The 17,830-nt window shown below is 43.6% G+C and overlaps 1 protein-coding gene, 2 long non-coding RNA genes and 1 pseudogene across 4 annotated transcripts; 1 reads left to right on the forward strand and 3 right to left on the reverse strand.

The window, feature by feature from the left end:
- Positions 1-538: 538 nt before the first annotated feature.
- Positions 539-2,379, reverse strand: LOC129153184 (protein FAM200A-like; annotated as a pseudogene).
- Positions 2,380-5,612: 3,233 nt separating this feature from the next.
- LOC107385894 (odorant receptor 131-2) lies at positions 5,613-6,794 on the reverse strand. Its single transcript, XM_015960055.3, has one exon. It carries the CDS (start codon positions 6,587-6,589, stop codon positions 5,807-5,809), a length of 783 nt encoding a protein of 260 aa, XP_015815541.2. The 5' UTR covers positions 6,590-6,794; the 3' UTR covers positions 5,613-5,806.
- A 7,984-nt stretch (positions 6,795-14,778) lies between these two features.
- Positions 14,779-16,539, forward strand: LOC129153185 (uncharacterized). 2 transcript variants are annotated; one of them, XR_008559378.2, is made up of 6 exons: positions 14,779-15,012; positions 15,539-15,631; positions 15,764-15,927; positions 16,002-16,073; positions 16,148-16,218; positions 16,314-16,539. It is a non-coding gene; the product is annotated as an uncharacterized lncRNA (long non-coding RNA). The 2 variants fall into 2 exon arrangements; XR_008559379.2 differs by having other exon boundaries at positions 16,357-16,539.
- Positions 16,540-16,742: 203 nt separating this feature from the next.
- LOC129153186 (uncharacterized) lies at positions 16,743-17,294 on the reverse strand. Its single transcript, XR_008559381.2, has 2 exons — positions 17,217-17,294; positions 16,743-16,871 (listed from the first exon to the last, which is right to left on the reverse strand). It is a non-coding gene; the product is annotated as an uncharacterized lncRNA (long non-coding RNA).
- Between the last annotated feature and the right edge of the window lie 536 nt (positions 17,295-17,830).

The raw sequence follows: 17,830 nt of genomic DNA on the forward strand, positions 1-17,830 counted from the left end.
CCTTGTTTTGGTCATTTTGGCATCTATATCAGTGGTTCCCACTCTTTTTTTCAGATGACCCACATTTTGAAAAAGACAAAACATCATGACCCCATTAAAAAAATTTACTCATTGTAAATATAACTGTTCTTTAAACAAAATCCTATGCATTTACTATCCTTCACATTTGTTCTTTTTTTAACTTAAAAATGTCTCAAATTTGAACATAAAAATGAAAAACCGTATTTTAAACATTATGTACATTTTTTATGTGTTTAGAAACAATCTGAAAAACAAAACATTTTCATAATAAGGATAATGTTTTTATCTTTGGACATTAAACGGAGTATTGCACAGAACTTTTAGATGAAACATTCAGAACACGCAAATATCCAAAAACTGTTTTAAGCATAGAAAATATTTTTCACATATGCTTAGTGATGAAAGTCATAAATATGGCTTTTACCAAAATGTTTTATTTATATATGTATATATATATATATATATATATATATATATATATATATATATATATATTTTTTTTTTTTTTTTTGCCTTGCTAATGTGATGGATGGGCTTGCTTGTTTTTCAGTATTGCATTCTAGTCTGGTTTACAAGAGGATAATGCAACTCTCATATTTGGTGCAGCATTCAGTCTACTATTGAATTTTGTCTTTATTTTTGTTAGAACTGAGAACCCTACTTCACATTTGTATGTTGTTGTGAAGGGAATGAGAGGCTGAAAACTGGCCTTACGTAAGGCAGGATATTCAGATGAGATGCTTATCCAAAATGAGGACAACTGCATGCATTCATGTCTTTTCTTTAGCAAAGGATCACTGCTCAGTTGTAACATCTCTGTTTCTTCTCCAGGAGTCAATCCTAACTCAAGCAGAGATTCTGGACTTTCATAAGCGAAGGGATTTTGAATCCACCTTTTGCCATTCATCTTATCAAATCTCTTTTGGAAAATAGCAGTCAAAACTATTATTAAGAGCTACAATGTGTGTTACAATGAGTTCAGTAAGATGTTTTACTTGTGTGTCAGTGACATCATTTTCTTCTATGTGTTTTAACACATTTGGAAACATGTAAAGACATGGTTTTGGTCCTTTGAGGCGTGCAAGCCACAATTTTAGAGACTTCTGAAAAGTGAGAACATGTTTACAGTTGTGGAAAACGTCATCATGCTCTCCCTGCAGTTTCAAATTCAGCTCATTCAGCCATGAAAATATATCTGCCAGATATGACAATGTAAAAACCCACTCATCAGTAAACAGATCAGCAAGAGGGGACTTCTTCTCCAAGAATTTCATTTCATTTCTCAGTTCATATACTCTGGTCAGAACTCATCCTGGAAAGCCAGCGCACCTCTGTATGAAACAGTAGGTGCGTGTGCTCCGCTCCCATGTCGCAGCACAGCTGATCAAAAAGCCGGCAGTTCAGGGAACTGCTCTTAATGAAGTTCACAACACGGATAACTTCTTTTAGAGTTTTGTCGAGATCAGCAGGCATTCCTTTGCATGCCAACGTGTGCCGATGAATAAAACAGTGGTTCCACACCATGTCCTCGCCGGCTGCGTCTTTAACTTTTTTTACAACTCCGCTGTTTTTGCCCGTTATGTTTGCAGCTCTGTCAGTTGTTATGCCTTTACAGCGCCTCCAGTCCAGGCCGGACTTTGTAACCACGTAGTCATTCAACACGCTAAATATCTGCTCACCTGTAGTCCTGGTCGGAATATTCAAACAGCATAACAAGTCCTCTACAAACTCTTTTTTCCCAGACATATCTCACATAGACCAATAAAGTTGCACAGTCGGAAACATCTGAGCTTTCATCCAGCTGGATGGAAAAGTCCCCTGCCGTCTTCAGTTTGAAATAAGCTGCTCCTCAAGGTTGCTTGAAATATCAATAATCCTTCTGGAAACTGTGTTGTCACTCAGTGGAATGCATTTTAGTTTCTCTGCAGCCTTTTCATCAACAACTGCACTATCCATGTCTTCACATGTAAGGTTCGCAGGTCCTGCTGGACCACATGTTGGTGGTGAGCGCCGCGCGTAGTCAGACGCTTTTGCAAGCCGGGCAGCAAGACTGGCTCTGACATCCGTGTACAGTTTGGGTAGCGCCTCTCTTGCGAAATAATTGCGACTGGGCAATTTGTATCTCGAGTCCAAGGTTTTTAGCAGCTGCACAAAGCCGGTCTGCTCCACCGTTGATGCGGAAGCCATGTCTTTGGCGATATGGAAAGCCACCGCTTTGGTAATTTCACACCACTTGTTACTCGTTCTTTCGTATGGCGCACTATGACTGAATGAAGCCCGCAACAGGGTTTGTTTCGGGACAACAGGTTGGGGAGACGTTGTGGCCTGTCGCAGCACGTAATTTGATGCTCTCCTCATACTCCACTTAATCGCGCTGTTTTAAGTGGTGGAAGAGGTTTGTTGTGCTTGAACCCTTCGTTGCAACAGGTTTTCGACATTCTTTACAGAAAACATTTAGCTGCTGGTGACCTGGTCATCTGACAATTTAAAGCCAAACCATTTCCAGATTATTGAGCCATTGTTCTTTTTTTTTTACTGACCAACTCCTCTTCTGCTAAGCCCAAGCCCCCACAATGCGGGCGAAAAATTGAAGCAAACGCAGAAATGAAATAAATTGCAGTTCCACCCTCATCCACTGGGGGCTGGTGTCAGAAGCGAGCAAATCCTCATTGACTCCCATGTTAAAAATACCAATTTCACAGCAGAAATAAACATGTTTACACCCTGGTTCCAAAATATGTTTTTTGTTTAAATTATCTAGTTTACACTCATGACAACTCTGAGGGGGGTGAATTTTTTTCTCACTCTTCTTTTTAAGTGTATTAAAAGCCTAACATTCTGAATAATTAATGAACATCAGACCCACGTGACCACAGAGCTAGCTCCGGGGAAAGGCCTCAGCCTGAAAACTGTTCCGTCATTTTCAGTCTCTCAACTTAGACCATTAGTTGTAGCATTTGCTCATCCTTTTTGGATATTGTTTGTGCAATTGTTGGACAAAATCACTTGCTGTGGCATTAATTGCACTAATAGAGCGTCCAAGGAGTCTCCACTTCATTTATTTCGGTAAGTAAAATTATATTTATGTATTTTAGGTCACTGCCGCTCTTGCACTAGCTGAGCTTAGATTTGACAATGTACTGTTTAACCATGAAATTTAAATGTAATAGGGTAAAACCCAGTGCATTTAACATAATGCTGCACTTTAGAAAATGGGTTGAAATATAACATGTTGGTGGAGCTGGGTTCCGACTATCGGCTTGTGGAGCTCTCGGGAGACCTCTGTTTTCCACCCGGTTCTCCCCTCCCCGCAGCTCGGCACACCTTTGTCTGATCGCGGCTTCTGTCTGCTGCATGGGCTGCCGGCTGGTTCTCCCCGCAGCTCGGCACACCTTTGTCTGATCGCGGCTTCTGTCTGCTGCATGGGCTGCCGGCTTGTGAAGCTCTGGATGGAAACCGATGTTTTCCACCCGGTTCTCCCCTCCCCGCAGCTCGGCGCATCTCTGTCTGATCGCGGCTCCTGTCTGCTGCGCAGGCTGCCGGCTTGTGGAGCTCTGGGATGGAAAACTTTCCAACCGGTTCTCCCAAGCGGCAGCTCTGCACATCTCAGATCGCAGCGGCGCTTGTCTGCTGTGTGGCTGCCGGCTTGTGGAGCTCTCGGGAGACCTCTGTGTTCCACCCGGTTTTACCCAGCGGTCAGCCCGGCGTATCTCTGACTCAGAAGCTCTGGTGTTGTGCACACCTCCGGTTGTGGCTAGGTTGCTACCTCCGTTAGCTTAGCTCCCACCTCAGCGTTAGCTTTGGGTTAGCTTGTAGCTAGTTCGACCGGGTGTCGTCAGTTGATCCCAGCCTTACAGCCCCACCCTCAGCTCCACCTCTCTTCCCTTTTGTGGAATTGTCTGGGCTTGACGGAACCTGTGACACGGTCAAAATGGCGGTGGTGGCCACCTCCATTTGGCCTCAAAAACGTGTTATTGGAGCCTATGGAAATGAATTGTCCAGTATCGATGGGCGGAACAGACAGGTTGTGTTTAGGGACACTGGGAGAGGAGAAATACATGTGAGTTGCGGCCCATTTATTGTAATTTAAATGGAAATTTTACTACATCGAAATTAGAGATACTGTCCCGTGTTATATCTTGTTTAGAATTATATTGACATATATTATAATATCGAGATATCGCCCAGCCCTAGTACTGTGTACAGTGCCTTGGGCTCCCTGAAGGGGTCGCGGAAGGCGCTTTATAAATAAAGCTTTGATTGATTGATTGATTGATTGATAGCATATAACCATGCTAGCTAGCAGTAGCTAAACATCATCTAGTTAAGATTAGGTAGCAGCGAGTGTGAGTTCATGGTGTTTGCTGTCTGGATAAAACATGTTCTTCTACCACATATAAAGAGCTGCTGGTCAGCCTGCAGGAGACTGAGAAGAAGTTTATGTTTATATTTATTTATTTAGCAGACGCTTTTATCCAAAGCGACTTACAATTTATAACCTATAGGGTATGTTGTGATCTGTGGGGGAAACCGGAGCACCCAGAGGAAACCCACGCATGCATGGGGAGAACACGTAACTCCACACAGAAAGGCTGCAGCCGAGTTTCGAACCTGCAACCTTCGTGCTGCGAGGCAACAGTGCTAACAACTGCGCCACCATGCAGCAAGTTTCTTCTGGCATATTGGAACTATATTCAGCACTCTGAATCATCTTATGTTCTTTCTGTTAAATGTTTGATTGTGTCTAGCTTTATTATTTAAAAGTAAAAATTATTATTGGTAAAGAAGGATTTTAGTAGCTTTAACAGATGTAAACACTCTTTGCATCCAGGTTATTTCTCCAGATTTTCCCTGTTTATTAGTGAAATATAGATTTATATCTAATTGCAGTGGAAACTTCAGGTCAAACTTAAATTAACTTTTGCTCTGCTTTATAATTTTTTAATGTCATTAATTCAGCTTAAAACGTAAAACTAATATAAGTGACAGACTCATGCAAAGCCTGGTGTTTCAGCATTTATTTGTTATAATTCTGATAATAATGGTTCACAGCTGATAAAAACCCCAAATTCAACATCTCAGACAATTAGACTATTACGTGAAATCAATAAAACAAGGATTTTAAATAGAGAAATGTCGGGCCCCTGAAAAGTATAATCATGTATGTGTACTTGGGGCCCCTTTTGCTTTTACTGAAATTAACTTTTGCACCATTTTGGCAATAACTTTAAGATTTGCATATTTTGCAACTGCTTTTGCATATTCCTAATGCTTCCTCCCTTGATGAAATATCTACTTTGCAATAATTGCAAGTTACCCTGTTTTCATGCTCTCTTGTACAATATAACAAAACTTTCTCACGTTTGTGCCGCTTAGATGCCATGTTTCCTGCTTCTGTAAGCGACGCAACATGTGCGGTGACGTCATTCGCGTCAGCTGGAATTGATAAGGGGAATAGTTAGCAAAAGTGTCGAACGATTCCTAGGAATTGAATCAATGGTAACCGGTTCTCAACAAGAACCGATTTTTGAATCCCAACAAGTAGTGATGGGTCCAGCAACACAGACGCACTGGCGCATGTATCTGGCTCATTAGAGCGACACCCGTGTCGGTGTGCGTATCGTTTAAGAAAGTCACATGAAATGATACAGCTGCTGTGTCGCTTGTTAGTGAAGCATCAAACTGGGATTAAATGGATTAATGATCATAAAAGATATCCAGATTTTATAGGGAGTTTTTCAAACGAGGAGCAGTCTTTTGCATTGAAACACAAAAGAAAATATCTTCATGATGGCCTATTTTCCATCTTTTTTGGCTGAGTGTTGGTGAAAAACAGGTATCGCTTCAGATACTCTCTAAACATTTTATCTCTTACCCCATAGACCATGGGGCTGATAAGTCTTGGCATTACCTGGATCAGTAGAGAAACCACATAGCGAATAACCAGAACATCTTTTGGGAACAAATTTGTGAGGCCTTGTATTGTTATATTATATAAATAGCTCAGCATACACAACAGCAACTGGAAGCTGTGCAGCAGGACGGTGTTTCTTGCCTTCTTGGCATTTGCTGAAGCTGCTTGTGCAGTGAAAAGGATTCTGAAGTAGCAATAGAAAAGAATCAGCCAAACAGAAACTAAGTACAAAATGTTGAGTGCATCCCTCTTCTGTTGTAGTTGTGGGATTGTGAAAATATTTGTCCACAAGCAGAAAATGTTGGAACTAAAAAATTCTGCAGGTCTTGTTGCCAGCACTACAAAGAGATCTGGTATGACTGCAATTGAGCTCAGGAACCAGATTACAGCAATTACGACATATGCTTTCTTAACCGTGCAGATCTGTGGGTGGCGGAGAGGGAAGCATATTGCTAGGTAACACTCCAGAGCCATTGCAGCGAGGGTTAAAGGGTTATTTAGACTAGAAGAAACACCTGTCATATTCATAATGGCACAGAATGAGACGTTAAGGGTGAATGAAATATAACTAAGGACCTGCAGAAGGATTGTCACAGTTAACGTGATGATATCATTAAATACGAGGTGGATGTAGAGGATGTAGCGAGGGTTCATGTGGAATACCTGAAACAAAGAAAAGAAGCGCTTATAATAAGGTGTGTTTGAATAATTGTTTTTTATCAACTAAAGTTGATTCATAATTTTTATGGTAACAGCAACAAGAAAATATGCACCAAATGATTAAAATGCCAACATGATTTTTATTTAAAATAGCTAATAAAGATGTATTAAATTTCCAGGACTTCAAGACAGGCTAAAATAATTGCTTCTTATCCCTCTGAGCCTGGAAACAAACTTTTAGAGCTGCTCTATTCTGATCGCAGGCAAAAGTCTTTCAAAATGATCACCTCATGATACAAGAACCAATCTCTCCAATTGGATGTTGTACTTTAAACATTCACCAGGATAGAACATGTCAACATTTCTTGTAAATGTTAATTTTTCATCATCAATTATATTTAAAATGTTCTGTCTCAAGCCACCCAGACAATGCATAAACATTTTATCATGCCGGTCTGCATCAACAACCATAATTGCTTCAGGTAAAATACAATATGTGGCCATTATTAGAAACATATTTTTAAGTCTTCAAAATGACAGTAAATCTGCTCAGGCCTGTGCAAGCTATTGCAAAGAAAACTGGACATAAAACAAAACAAAAAATAAAATAAAAATCACACCTGATGTTTTCTGAATATGTGGACCAGAATCCCGTTGATATAGATGATGGCAAGAGCGAGAACAACAGTGATCACATTTTTGGCTATTGCTACACTCACAGGGTCCCGAATGATGGGAGTTGTGACATTCATGTCAAAGATCAGAGTTCAGGAGTCATCTGAAAACATGTTCTGCAAAAGTAGATTCAAATTGCAGTAGGAGAATATGTAGTTAAATGTATTAAGTCAGATCTCAACAACAGGTTAGTATTTTCCACACCTACAATTACTGTTTTCATAACATGCTTCTAATCAACGGTGAAATAATATATACATTTTATGGATAAGTATACTCCATTTTAGTTGTAAATGATAGATAACAGTAAACAGAGATAAATCAAATAATACATATTTATCATCACATTATGGCATATATATCAGAGACATTTTACACATTTCTTTTTCTTTCTTTTATTTGGCAACGTTTGGTGCGATATGGAATTATTTTGTGATGGATCTCCAAACCTGAAACAGATGTAAAGTGCACCAAACTAAATTAATGGAAAAATTTAGCAGTCTCCTAACCCACAATGTAAAAATGTAAAAATGTAAAAATGTTCACACAGTACAGGTAAAAGTTCAAAATTTTCCATTTAAACATAGACAAACACACACAAACACACACACTGATATTACATATGTTTCACCCACAGTTGTCAAATATAAGATTGTAAACATAAAAGACTCACCTGGTGATGATTGTTATAAACAATGAGTCGAGCACCTCACTAATATCTCTATATAGAGTTGTGCAGGGTCTTGGGATGTAAATAGCCAAGGGTTTACTACGTGTGTGTGTGTGTGTGTGTGTGTGTGTGTGTGTGTGTGTGCGTGTGTGCGTGTGTGTGTGTGTGTGTGTGTGTAGGTGTCTGTATCTGTTTGGATTGCACATGTATGAGATACTTTTAGACATCAACAAAAAGTGAACATAACTAAAACTGAAACATCGAACAAGCGCTTTAAGCCCCTGTCCTTACGTAGCCGGGTATCTCCCAAACAAAGATATTTTTCTACAATTAGGCCTGTCATCTAAAAGAAAATGCAGATGTACTCACCAAAACAAATCTTTTTAGAAACTCTGGCCAAAGTGAAGATTTGCGTTTTCTCCATTACAAAAATTTCTGTGTGGACTTAAATGACTGGAGTTTTAGGTTTCACAATGTCTGCAATCAAAAAGCTGACGGTGGATAAACGGTTTTGATCCATATGAAAGATCCAAGACCGGACCACCGACGACAAATTGTTGCTGCTGCAGCTCTGCGTTACGGACATTTTCGTCTTTCTTGATTGTGGTGTGAGTGGATGTAAAGGTCCAGATGAGAAGTAAACATTTTAATTGCTAGTTTTTCTAGTAAAACAATTCAAATTGTCATCCCATAGAAGGAGTGTAGCAGAAGTTGTGTTGTGTGTCAGCGCACCCGCATTAGCCTACTGGTGTGTGTGTGTGTGCACATTCATGTTGCAGTTGAAGGAAAGAAACGATGTATAAAAAAACATACACCATCTGTAACCAGAATGAAATTTCTCTGAAAGGTGATGTTTGGTCGACTTACAGTGTAACGTCCAGCAATGGTCAGTTTTTAGGTACAGTTTGACCATTCAACAACTGGTCAACACGTGACTGCATGTGTTCCCTTTAAATCAGCCTATAAGAATATTATAATGAAAATGCAGCAATGAATAAAACGTAACACTTGTGCTTTGTAACAAAGCAACACTCTGTGGAAGTTAACTTGGTGAACTTATTCACCCTGGACATGAAATAATTGCACATAAGTAACCTAAATAAGAATAAATAAATAAAAAAGTTCCAAAACAATAATTTGTGTTCAAAGTTCAAAGGAGTCGAGCCACACAACATGAGTTCATAAAGCTGGCACCAGCTGCTGGATAGGTGGCGCAATATCGGCTATCTTTTTGGCCAATCACCGATACTGTTTAATGACCCTAATATCAGCCGATATAGTAGTCGGGCCCTACTTATAACGGAATTAACCAGGGAGGCCAGAAATGACCAGAAATAGCGCTTATTGCCCGTTGCTTTGATTAGCTCAAGAAAGCTAATCTTAAGCCCATGCCGGAAGAGCGTAGCAATATATATATATATATATATATATATATATATATATATATATATATATATATATATATATATACATATATATTGTTGTGACCCCAAGCGTCTCAGCGGCAGTCCCCAACTCAACCTGCAGGAGGCAGTAGTGGTTCACACCAGACCTTTATTAGGCTTCTTCTTCAACCCTTTGTAACACTACAGACACAGAACTTCTATCACGCTCCTACCACACAGAGTCACGGTGTCAGTTAACCATGCTAATTCAACCCGCTCCACAGAACACACATCACCTTCCCTGTGGCTTACATTAACATAACACTCAAATCAACACATATAAACTAGCAGAGGGATAGGAAACACATATAACACAATACCCAGAATGCACCTGGCTTACAACCCCAGCCAGGTCATTACACTGCCCCCCCCCCCCCAAGAGGTTTAGTGTCCCCACAACCTTAACCGTCCACTCTGTAGTCCTGTAAATATCCGGGCCGGCGTCGAGTACGCTTTGGCCTTGACTGGGGTTCCATGGCACCCCCAGCTGAGCCAGGCGTAGGAAGCAAGGAATCCCCAGGCTGCCCACCAGTCTGCGGGTTCGGGGCAAGCGGATGGCATGGCGCCAGCCGATCCTTATGCAGCACCACCCGCCTTCCCCGCCCTGGCATCCGGACTCGGAAAACCACCTCTGATAGCTGTTCCAGGATCTCGGCCGGGCCTTGCCAGTGACTCATGAGCTTGGGGGCCAATCGGAGACCCGATCTCCGGCCCCCAGCATAGGACCGTGCGCACAGGTATCGTACGCTCGTTTCTGGCGGGCCCCGGCCCCCTCCATTGTCTGTCTCGCCAGCTGATGCACCGTGTGCAACCGCTCCTTGAGCCGCCGGAAGTAATCCATCTCTGGTCCCCCAGCAATTTCCGGCTCAGGGGGTGCCCCGAACACCAAATCCACCGGAGTTCGGATCTCCCTTCCGAACATTAAGGCTGTAGGGGTACACTGACTTGACTCCTGCACTGCAGTTCGATACGCCAGCAAAACAAGGGGCAGGTGTTCGTCCCAGTCCCTGTGATGCTGGCTGGTCAGGATGGCCAGCTGGGTGGCCAACGTGCGGTTGAACCGCTCAACCAGACCATCGCTTTGAGGATGAAAGGGGGTGGTCCTCGTTTTTTTTACCCCCAGCCTCCGACACACTTCTCCCAGCACTTGGCTCTCAAAATTCCTCCCTTGGTCGCTGTGGAGCTCCTCCGGTACACCAAACCGCGTGAACATCTCATCCACCAGAGTGTGCGCAGTCGTCACTGCACTCTGATCTGGCACCACATACGCCTCTGGCCACTTCGAGAAATAATCCATCGCGACCATGACTTACCGGTTGCCGGCATCAGTAACAGGGAACGGACCCAAGATGTCCACTCCGATCCGCTCCATTGGCGCCCCAACTAGGTATTGCTGCAATGGGGCATGGGAGCGCAGGCTGGGACCTTTCTGTGCTGTGCAGTCGTCACAGCAGTGAACATGGATCTCCACGTCCTGACGACAGCCCGGCCAATAGAACCGCTGTCTCAACCGCCGCACCGTCTTCCCATTCCCAAAATGGCCAGTACCTGCAGCCCCGTGAACCCAGCGGAGGACCTCAGGCCGCAAGGCCCGTGGAACCAAGAGCTGGAGTCTGTCGCCTCCCCCATCTGGCGCTCGCCACCGCCGGTAAAGTACACTGCCATGGAGCTCCAGGTTATTCCACTGGGAGTACAGCGACTTAGTCTCAGGCCCCTGGGAAGACACGGCGGACCAGTCTGGCCGTGTCCCAGCCTCCATCCAGTCCCTCACCATTCCCAGCACTGGATCGCTCACCTGGTGCTGCTGCAGCTCTGCCGCGGTGAAAGGCTCCCGCCCTTCACCCTTGCCCTCGGGTTCTGCTGCTGCTGATGTGGGACCCCGGTCCAACTCCTCCAGGCGTCTGCAGTACCGACACTCCTCCGCAGAACAGGGGCGCCTGGACAGGGCGTCGGCGTTGGCGTGTTGCCGCCCTGGTCGGTGCTGGGCCTCAAAATCGAACTCTTGTAGTATTTCCAGCCATCGGGCCACCTGACCCTCTGGCTGGCGCAAGTTCAGCATCCAGGTTAGGCTGGCGTGGTCGGTCCTGAGCAGGAACTTAGTGCCCAAGAGGTAAGGTCGGAAGTGACGAACCGCCAGGACCACAGCCAACAGCTCACGCCGGGTAACACAATAATTCCTCTCGGCCCGGCTGAGACTGCAGCTGTAGTATGCCACTACTCGCTCCTCCGCCTCTCCCCCTTGGGAGAGCACAGCTCCGACCCCCACGTTGCTGGCATCGGTGTCTGACAGAAAAGGCTGGCTGGGGTCAGTCCCCCACAGCAACCACCTTCTCCGGATCAGTAGCCACCCCTTTTTCGCTCACCACATGTCCCAGGAACTTCACCTGGCGAGCCAAGAGGTTGCACTTAGCCGGGTTCAGCTTTAGTCCGGCCCCACGGATAGCAGTCAGGACCTCTCGCAGGGTAGCAACAGCCTGTTCAAAGTCCTTGGCATGAGTCAGCAAATCATCCAAGTAGACCACGCAGCGGCCGCGGGGAATGTCTTTGAGGACCCTTTCCATTAACCTCTCGAACGTGGCTGGTGCGTTGCATAGTCCAAAAGGCATCACCCTAAACTGCCACAGTCCTTGCCCAATGGTGAAGGCAGTCTTGGGTCGTGCCTCATCAGCAAGCTCCACCTGCCAGTACCCACTGCGGAGGTCTAGCGAGCTGAACCAACTGGACACAACGATGTAATCCAGTGCGTCATCGATGCGAGGTAGCGGGTAAGAGTCCTTGCGGGTTACCGCGTTCAGGCGCCTGTAGTCCAAACAAGGGCGCCAACCCCCCGTTTCCTTCCACACCATAACTACAGGTGCAGCCCATGGACTATCCGAGGGTTCAATGACGCCATTATCTGCCATCTCTTTTATCAGTTCCTCTGCAGCTTTGCGTTTGGCGAGGGGCAGGCGGTGGGGCCGCAGCCGGATTGGGGCAGCTGCTCCAGTGTCGATGGTGTGCTGCACCAGGTCCGTCCTTGTACAGTCTTCTTCCCTGGCGGCGAAAGTATCCACAAACTCTGCCAGGAGGCTCTGCAGCTGCCGCTGCTGCATCACACTGAGGTGCACCCCACTCCGCCGCCCAAGCTCCTCTACATGGACACTCTGGGATTGAAATGGGAGAGACTGTCAGGTGTCACAACAGACGGTTGTCCAAATCTTACAGGGCAAAATGTCGGACTTTTGAAACGTATGCAAGATAAAGTGACAGAAATCGATGCCGATCAAAAATTGGTGTTTTGGCATTGTATTATACACCAACATGTGTTGTGCAAGTCAGTGCTAAAAATCAACCATGTTACTGATGTTGTTACTAAAATAATAAACTTCATCAGGGCACGGGCAATTGATCACAGACAGTTTGTCGCTCTTTTGGAGGACTCCACACAGCTGTCAGATGGCTCAGCCTGGGGAAAGTGCTGAAGAGGGTTTGGGACTTGAAAGCAGAGATTCGAGAGTTTTGCTAGAGGAAAGACAAAGACATTCCAGAGCTCTCAGATGAGGATTGGATGGCATATTTTGCATTTGCTGTTGATGTGACTGCACTGATGAATGAACTGAACACCAAACTGCAAGACAAGGGTCTTTTTGTTCATGAAATGCACAGCCTCATGAAGGCCTTCATGAGAAAGCTGCAGTTTCTTTCAAGTCAACTGGAGAGCAACACTCTCACTCACATGCAAACCCTGAACAAAGTCACACCATCAGCTGATCACCTCAGCAGGTACTCATCCATGTTAGGAGCATTACATGGTGAGTTTTCAAGGCGTTTTGAAGATCTCAGAACAATCGAGGATGAAATGCACATGATTTCCTCTCCCTTTACCTGCAGTGTGGATAATGCACCCAGTGATGTGCAGCTGGAACTCATTGACCTGCAGTCTGATGCAGTACTGGCAGAGCACTTTAAGTCAGGATCTCTGCTGGATTTCTACTCTTCTCTTAAGGAGGAGAACTTTCCAAACCTGAGGAGACATGCTCAGAAGATGTTGGTTCTCTTCGGCTCTACCTACATTTGTGGACAAACATTTTCAATGATGAAGTTTACAAAGTCCAGGTAGATCCTCTCTCACTGATGATCATTTGTCAGCTGTGCTTCGCATCTCCACCTCAGACATTCAACCTGACTTTGATGCACTCGTTAAAGCCCAGCAGAGACTAGATTTCTCTCACTGAATAAGAAAAAAGTCGCTTAAAAACACAAAATAAGGTGTTTGGACCAAAAATGTAGGCAACTAGCAGTGAAATGGGACACTTTTTTTTTAAAACCTCTTTCTCAAGATCACAGTTAAGTGATTTTATTTTACAGACAATACTGTGTGTCTGTAGAATGCTAAGAACCTCTTTCCAACAATATTTGAAACTCAAAATGTGTTTTGGAGTGAATGTGACTGAAACTGTAAACTAATATAAGTCACAAATGTTTAACAAAAACCAAATGTGCGCACTTTGTTTACCAAGGCCTTGGGAAATTTGAATAAATCACATTTTTGTAAGCCAACCTCACTTTTTCCTTTTTGCTCATTTATAACATACAGTCTAATCTATGGGGTTAGACCCGTCCACATCGCGCGTGTGAACGGGACTCGCGAGTGAAAATATACATGGCGAGAGGTCATTTGTGCACTGAGAGGGAGCAAACTGTGTCTGTGAGCGCACAAGAATGTGCACAAGTGACAAACCTGCGTGCGCGCGTTGCCAACGAGCACACGGCAGAGGAAAACGTGCGCATGCGGCAGCCTCTCTGCACGCTCGGCAGCCTCTCTGTGCGCTCGGTTTCTGACTCCGCTCACTCGGCTGTTAAAGAGCAAGTAACGTCTAAATTAACTTTTTTTTGCTGATGAACTGTATAAATGAGTGTCTAATAGTGTTTTAAATGTGTGTATTCATTATTTTAGCATTTTGGTGCATTTTCTTAAAAAATTAAAAATTCTGCCTAAATACCACAGTATAGCTCCACCTTCAGCTTAAAACATAGAATTTGACTCATTTTGAATAAATTTTAGCCAATGGCTAAAGAGTAAGATACTACGTAATCCAGTAGAGTACTACGTAGCAGCTCTGTGTCAACGTTATAAAAGCATCGGGAGTCTCGGCCACGCCTTGTGGCGAATTGGGAGTTGGATTTGCATGAGAGTGTAGGAGGCTAGCCGTAGTTCAGCATTAGCATATAGCATTAGCATATCCTAGTCTTTAGCATAGCTTTTAGTGTTATACATACTTATTTAGTGTTAGCTTGGCTGTTGGATGTTGTAGTTTAGTTACTGTTTGGCTGTTAGTGTAATTAGGAAAGTAGTTCGGGTTTAGTGCTCCATATCGTGTTAGCATGGTGAGATGGTGTAGTGTAGTATGGTTGCGGAGCTCTGTCGGGTTGCACTCCTTTCCGCTGGACTTAGAAATTAGGCGCCAGTGGTTGCGTGTCTGGAAAAGATTCAGCTCCCGCCTGGTGCTGTAGTTTGCAACCAGCATTTTACCCGCGATTCTGCACGTCTCCGTTCCAAGAGGGAGGCTGTGCCCACCGTGGCTCTTCCGCGATTTAGATGCAGCCCACCGACTCTGCTCCCCCACCATGACGGGCTACAGTCTGAGGTGAGTAAGCTAAATAAAAGTTTTAACATCTTCTAAAGACAATTTCCTACCTAAATGCAAAGTTTGAGAGACGTGGTTCACTCCATTTAGCTAATATCAGTCTGCACTGCCTTCGGGCTATTTTGTCAAGTTCACAAAATGTGGAACGGGATGTAAGGTTAGAATCAGCGGCGAATCGGAACATATCTCGAAGCCCTGGCCGACAAAACGGTCCACATGACTGTCAGGCTCAGAGAAAATTCGGGTTGTTTTTGTGTCAGTCGGTAATTCAGCAACAGTGACTCTAAACTGACGCAGCACTAGTTGACAGACAGCATTACAGCGTGAAATCTAGCACAGCGTGACCCGGTTCCGTGAGGAATTCTGTTCAGGAGGTCGCATTTCAGGGTCTCCACATCATATGTGACTGACTTTTACTTTATAATAACATCACACACTAGGAATGTTATAAAGCGCCTATATGGGACAGTTTCTTTTGTATTTTATCTGACTTTATAAACATCAATGTGCTTCTATTTTTTTTCAGGCTAAATCTACCCAAGACACTGGCTGTCAGACTGATTTAGTAATCTGCAAGAATGCACTTGTCCAGGCTGACGTGGTGTTACCCGTAGCAAAGGTGAATTATTTTTAATAATCTTCTATGTAAACATTTTATTACCTTCTAGTTTTAATTTGTTTTACAGATTGTTACAAGTGATTTTATGCTCTTTTAAACATTTATAAATGTGCTGCTTCTTTGTTTTTATAGAGCTCACAGCCTCAGTGTCTTGTGACACAGGGACCATGACAGAAATTCATCTTCCAGAAGGTCCCAGAGCATCCACACCTCCTGAAAAGACCACGGTGTGAGGTGTCTGCTGTTGATTCCAGCTTCCACCTCAGTGACAGTGCAAGCTCAGTGAACTGTTCAAGGTAAAAAAAAATTAAAACATTTCTGAATTTTTAAGATATTAACAATTAAATTAGTATGTGATTACATCATGAAGGAGGCTACTGATTCTGGCACTGTGACACTTGGTGGTCACCACCAGGTGGTGACGTGTGAGCTGATTCACCTGGTAAATAACTTTTAAATTAAATATTTTGTTTTTGCTATCAAAAGTAAATTAACTAATAACCTGCATTACTGCAGGACACTCAGCAAAATATGGACTCTACACCATGAGGCAGGCACACGTTAATAACTCTATAAGAGCACATAAGGTAAGCAACACCACATATTATTTTTATTACTGTACACTGTCCAGGATTTGTTTTCTTTCTGCATGATTTGTTTTCTTTCTGCATCTCATCATTAGCCTGGCTGATCACCTGATAACTCCTGTCATCTGGTTATGACAGCATGAGGATGTCCTCACACACCTGTAACCTATCAGCTCATCTGGCAGAATAGAGAGAGAAGAGACAACACCACATCTCCTGTTCCTGGAAAGCCTTCAGCCAACCTTCGATGACTGAGAACCTCCATCAGCTCTGTCTCCTGTCTGCCTACAATTATTATAATAAATATTGTGTTTGACAAGTTTTTTGTGCTGCCAAATATCTCATTTTGATTCCAGTTTTGATATTTTAATGGATATTTATAAATTACATTAATTGAATTATCACATTGTCGCATGTTTAACTAGCTCTATTGTGATTAACTAAACTAGCACCTCACTGTTAAAAGCTCGTTTTAATTTCAAGCATGTTTAAGTATTTATGGACATGAACAAAAACAGGAAATATATAAATTGAGATTTATTTAATTAATATAACAAATAAGGGGGAAAGAGTCATTGAAAGGCACATTCTTCTGGAAGTTCCTGATCCCGACGACATCAGCAGGAGACCAGCTGCAGACACCAGAGGATCACCTGCAACCAAGAGCAGCTAGTATCAGTAAATAAATAATGAAATCAGGGCAGTTTTAATGGGCTGAACACATTACAGAATAATTTTCTCATGGTATATTTTCATAACTTTATGCAGCAGACTAGCTTGAGCCCAGATCTCCTGGAGAGCTGCTATCCAGCACGTTTCAGTGGATTTTCCTGCTTTAACAGGTTAGATAAGCTGTTAAGCAGCTCAGCTGTTTGTTGCTGATTAAAACCAGGTGTGTTGATGCAGATAAATCTCTAAAACATGCTGAATACTAGCTTTTTAGGGCCATGGAGACAAACCCTGCAGCTAATCCAATGCTATGGCTAACGGCTACTTACGTTCAGAGATGGGTCTGTTGGGTCGGTTCCAGTAATTTCAGGCAACTCACAAGCTCAAAACAATAAGGCTCATGTCCGGTTGCTCCTCCAAATAGACTTGGTCCCTTTCTTCTCGAGTGTCTGGGTAAGGAGGGGGAGAAACGTCCTCCACTTCTAATGACTGCTCAGAGTGAAGGGAGCTAGCTTCGTCTAGTTAGCCGTCTCCTCGTCACTGCCACGGCTCCGCCCTCTCGGTCCTCCAGGCAACGCCTACTAATGTTGCAGTTTTCAAAATTGATACGTGGGTGGGGTAAGACTCTGAGGCACACTTGACATGCACTTTAAGGGGTTTTGGCACTCTGGAGGCGTGGCCTGTGGCAGATCTTCTCTGTCTTCTGATTGGTTAGTTTTGCCCGCACTTTACCCTCTACCTCATTGGCCCATTAGCTTCCTGTCGGACCAAAATGATGGTAGCTATATAAAAATATCTGATATTCAGTAGTTGTTGTCATAGCTCAGCTGGTAGAGCGGGTGACTCTCCCCCTGGAGGATCCAGGTTCGAGTCCGGGCAAGGAAAATAGAGTAGGTGTTATGCAATTTTTTCCTAATTCCTGTGATATTATTTTACAGTTGTG

The sequence above is a fragment of the Nothobranchius furzeri genome, chromosome 3 (assembly GCF_043380555.1).
Source record: "Nothobranchius furzeri strain GRZ-AD chromosome 3, NfurGRZ-RIMD1, whole genome shotgun sequence".
NCBI lineage: Eukaryota > Metazoa > Chordata > Actinopteri > Cyprinodontiformes > Nothobranchiidae > Nothobranchius > Nothobranchius furzeri.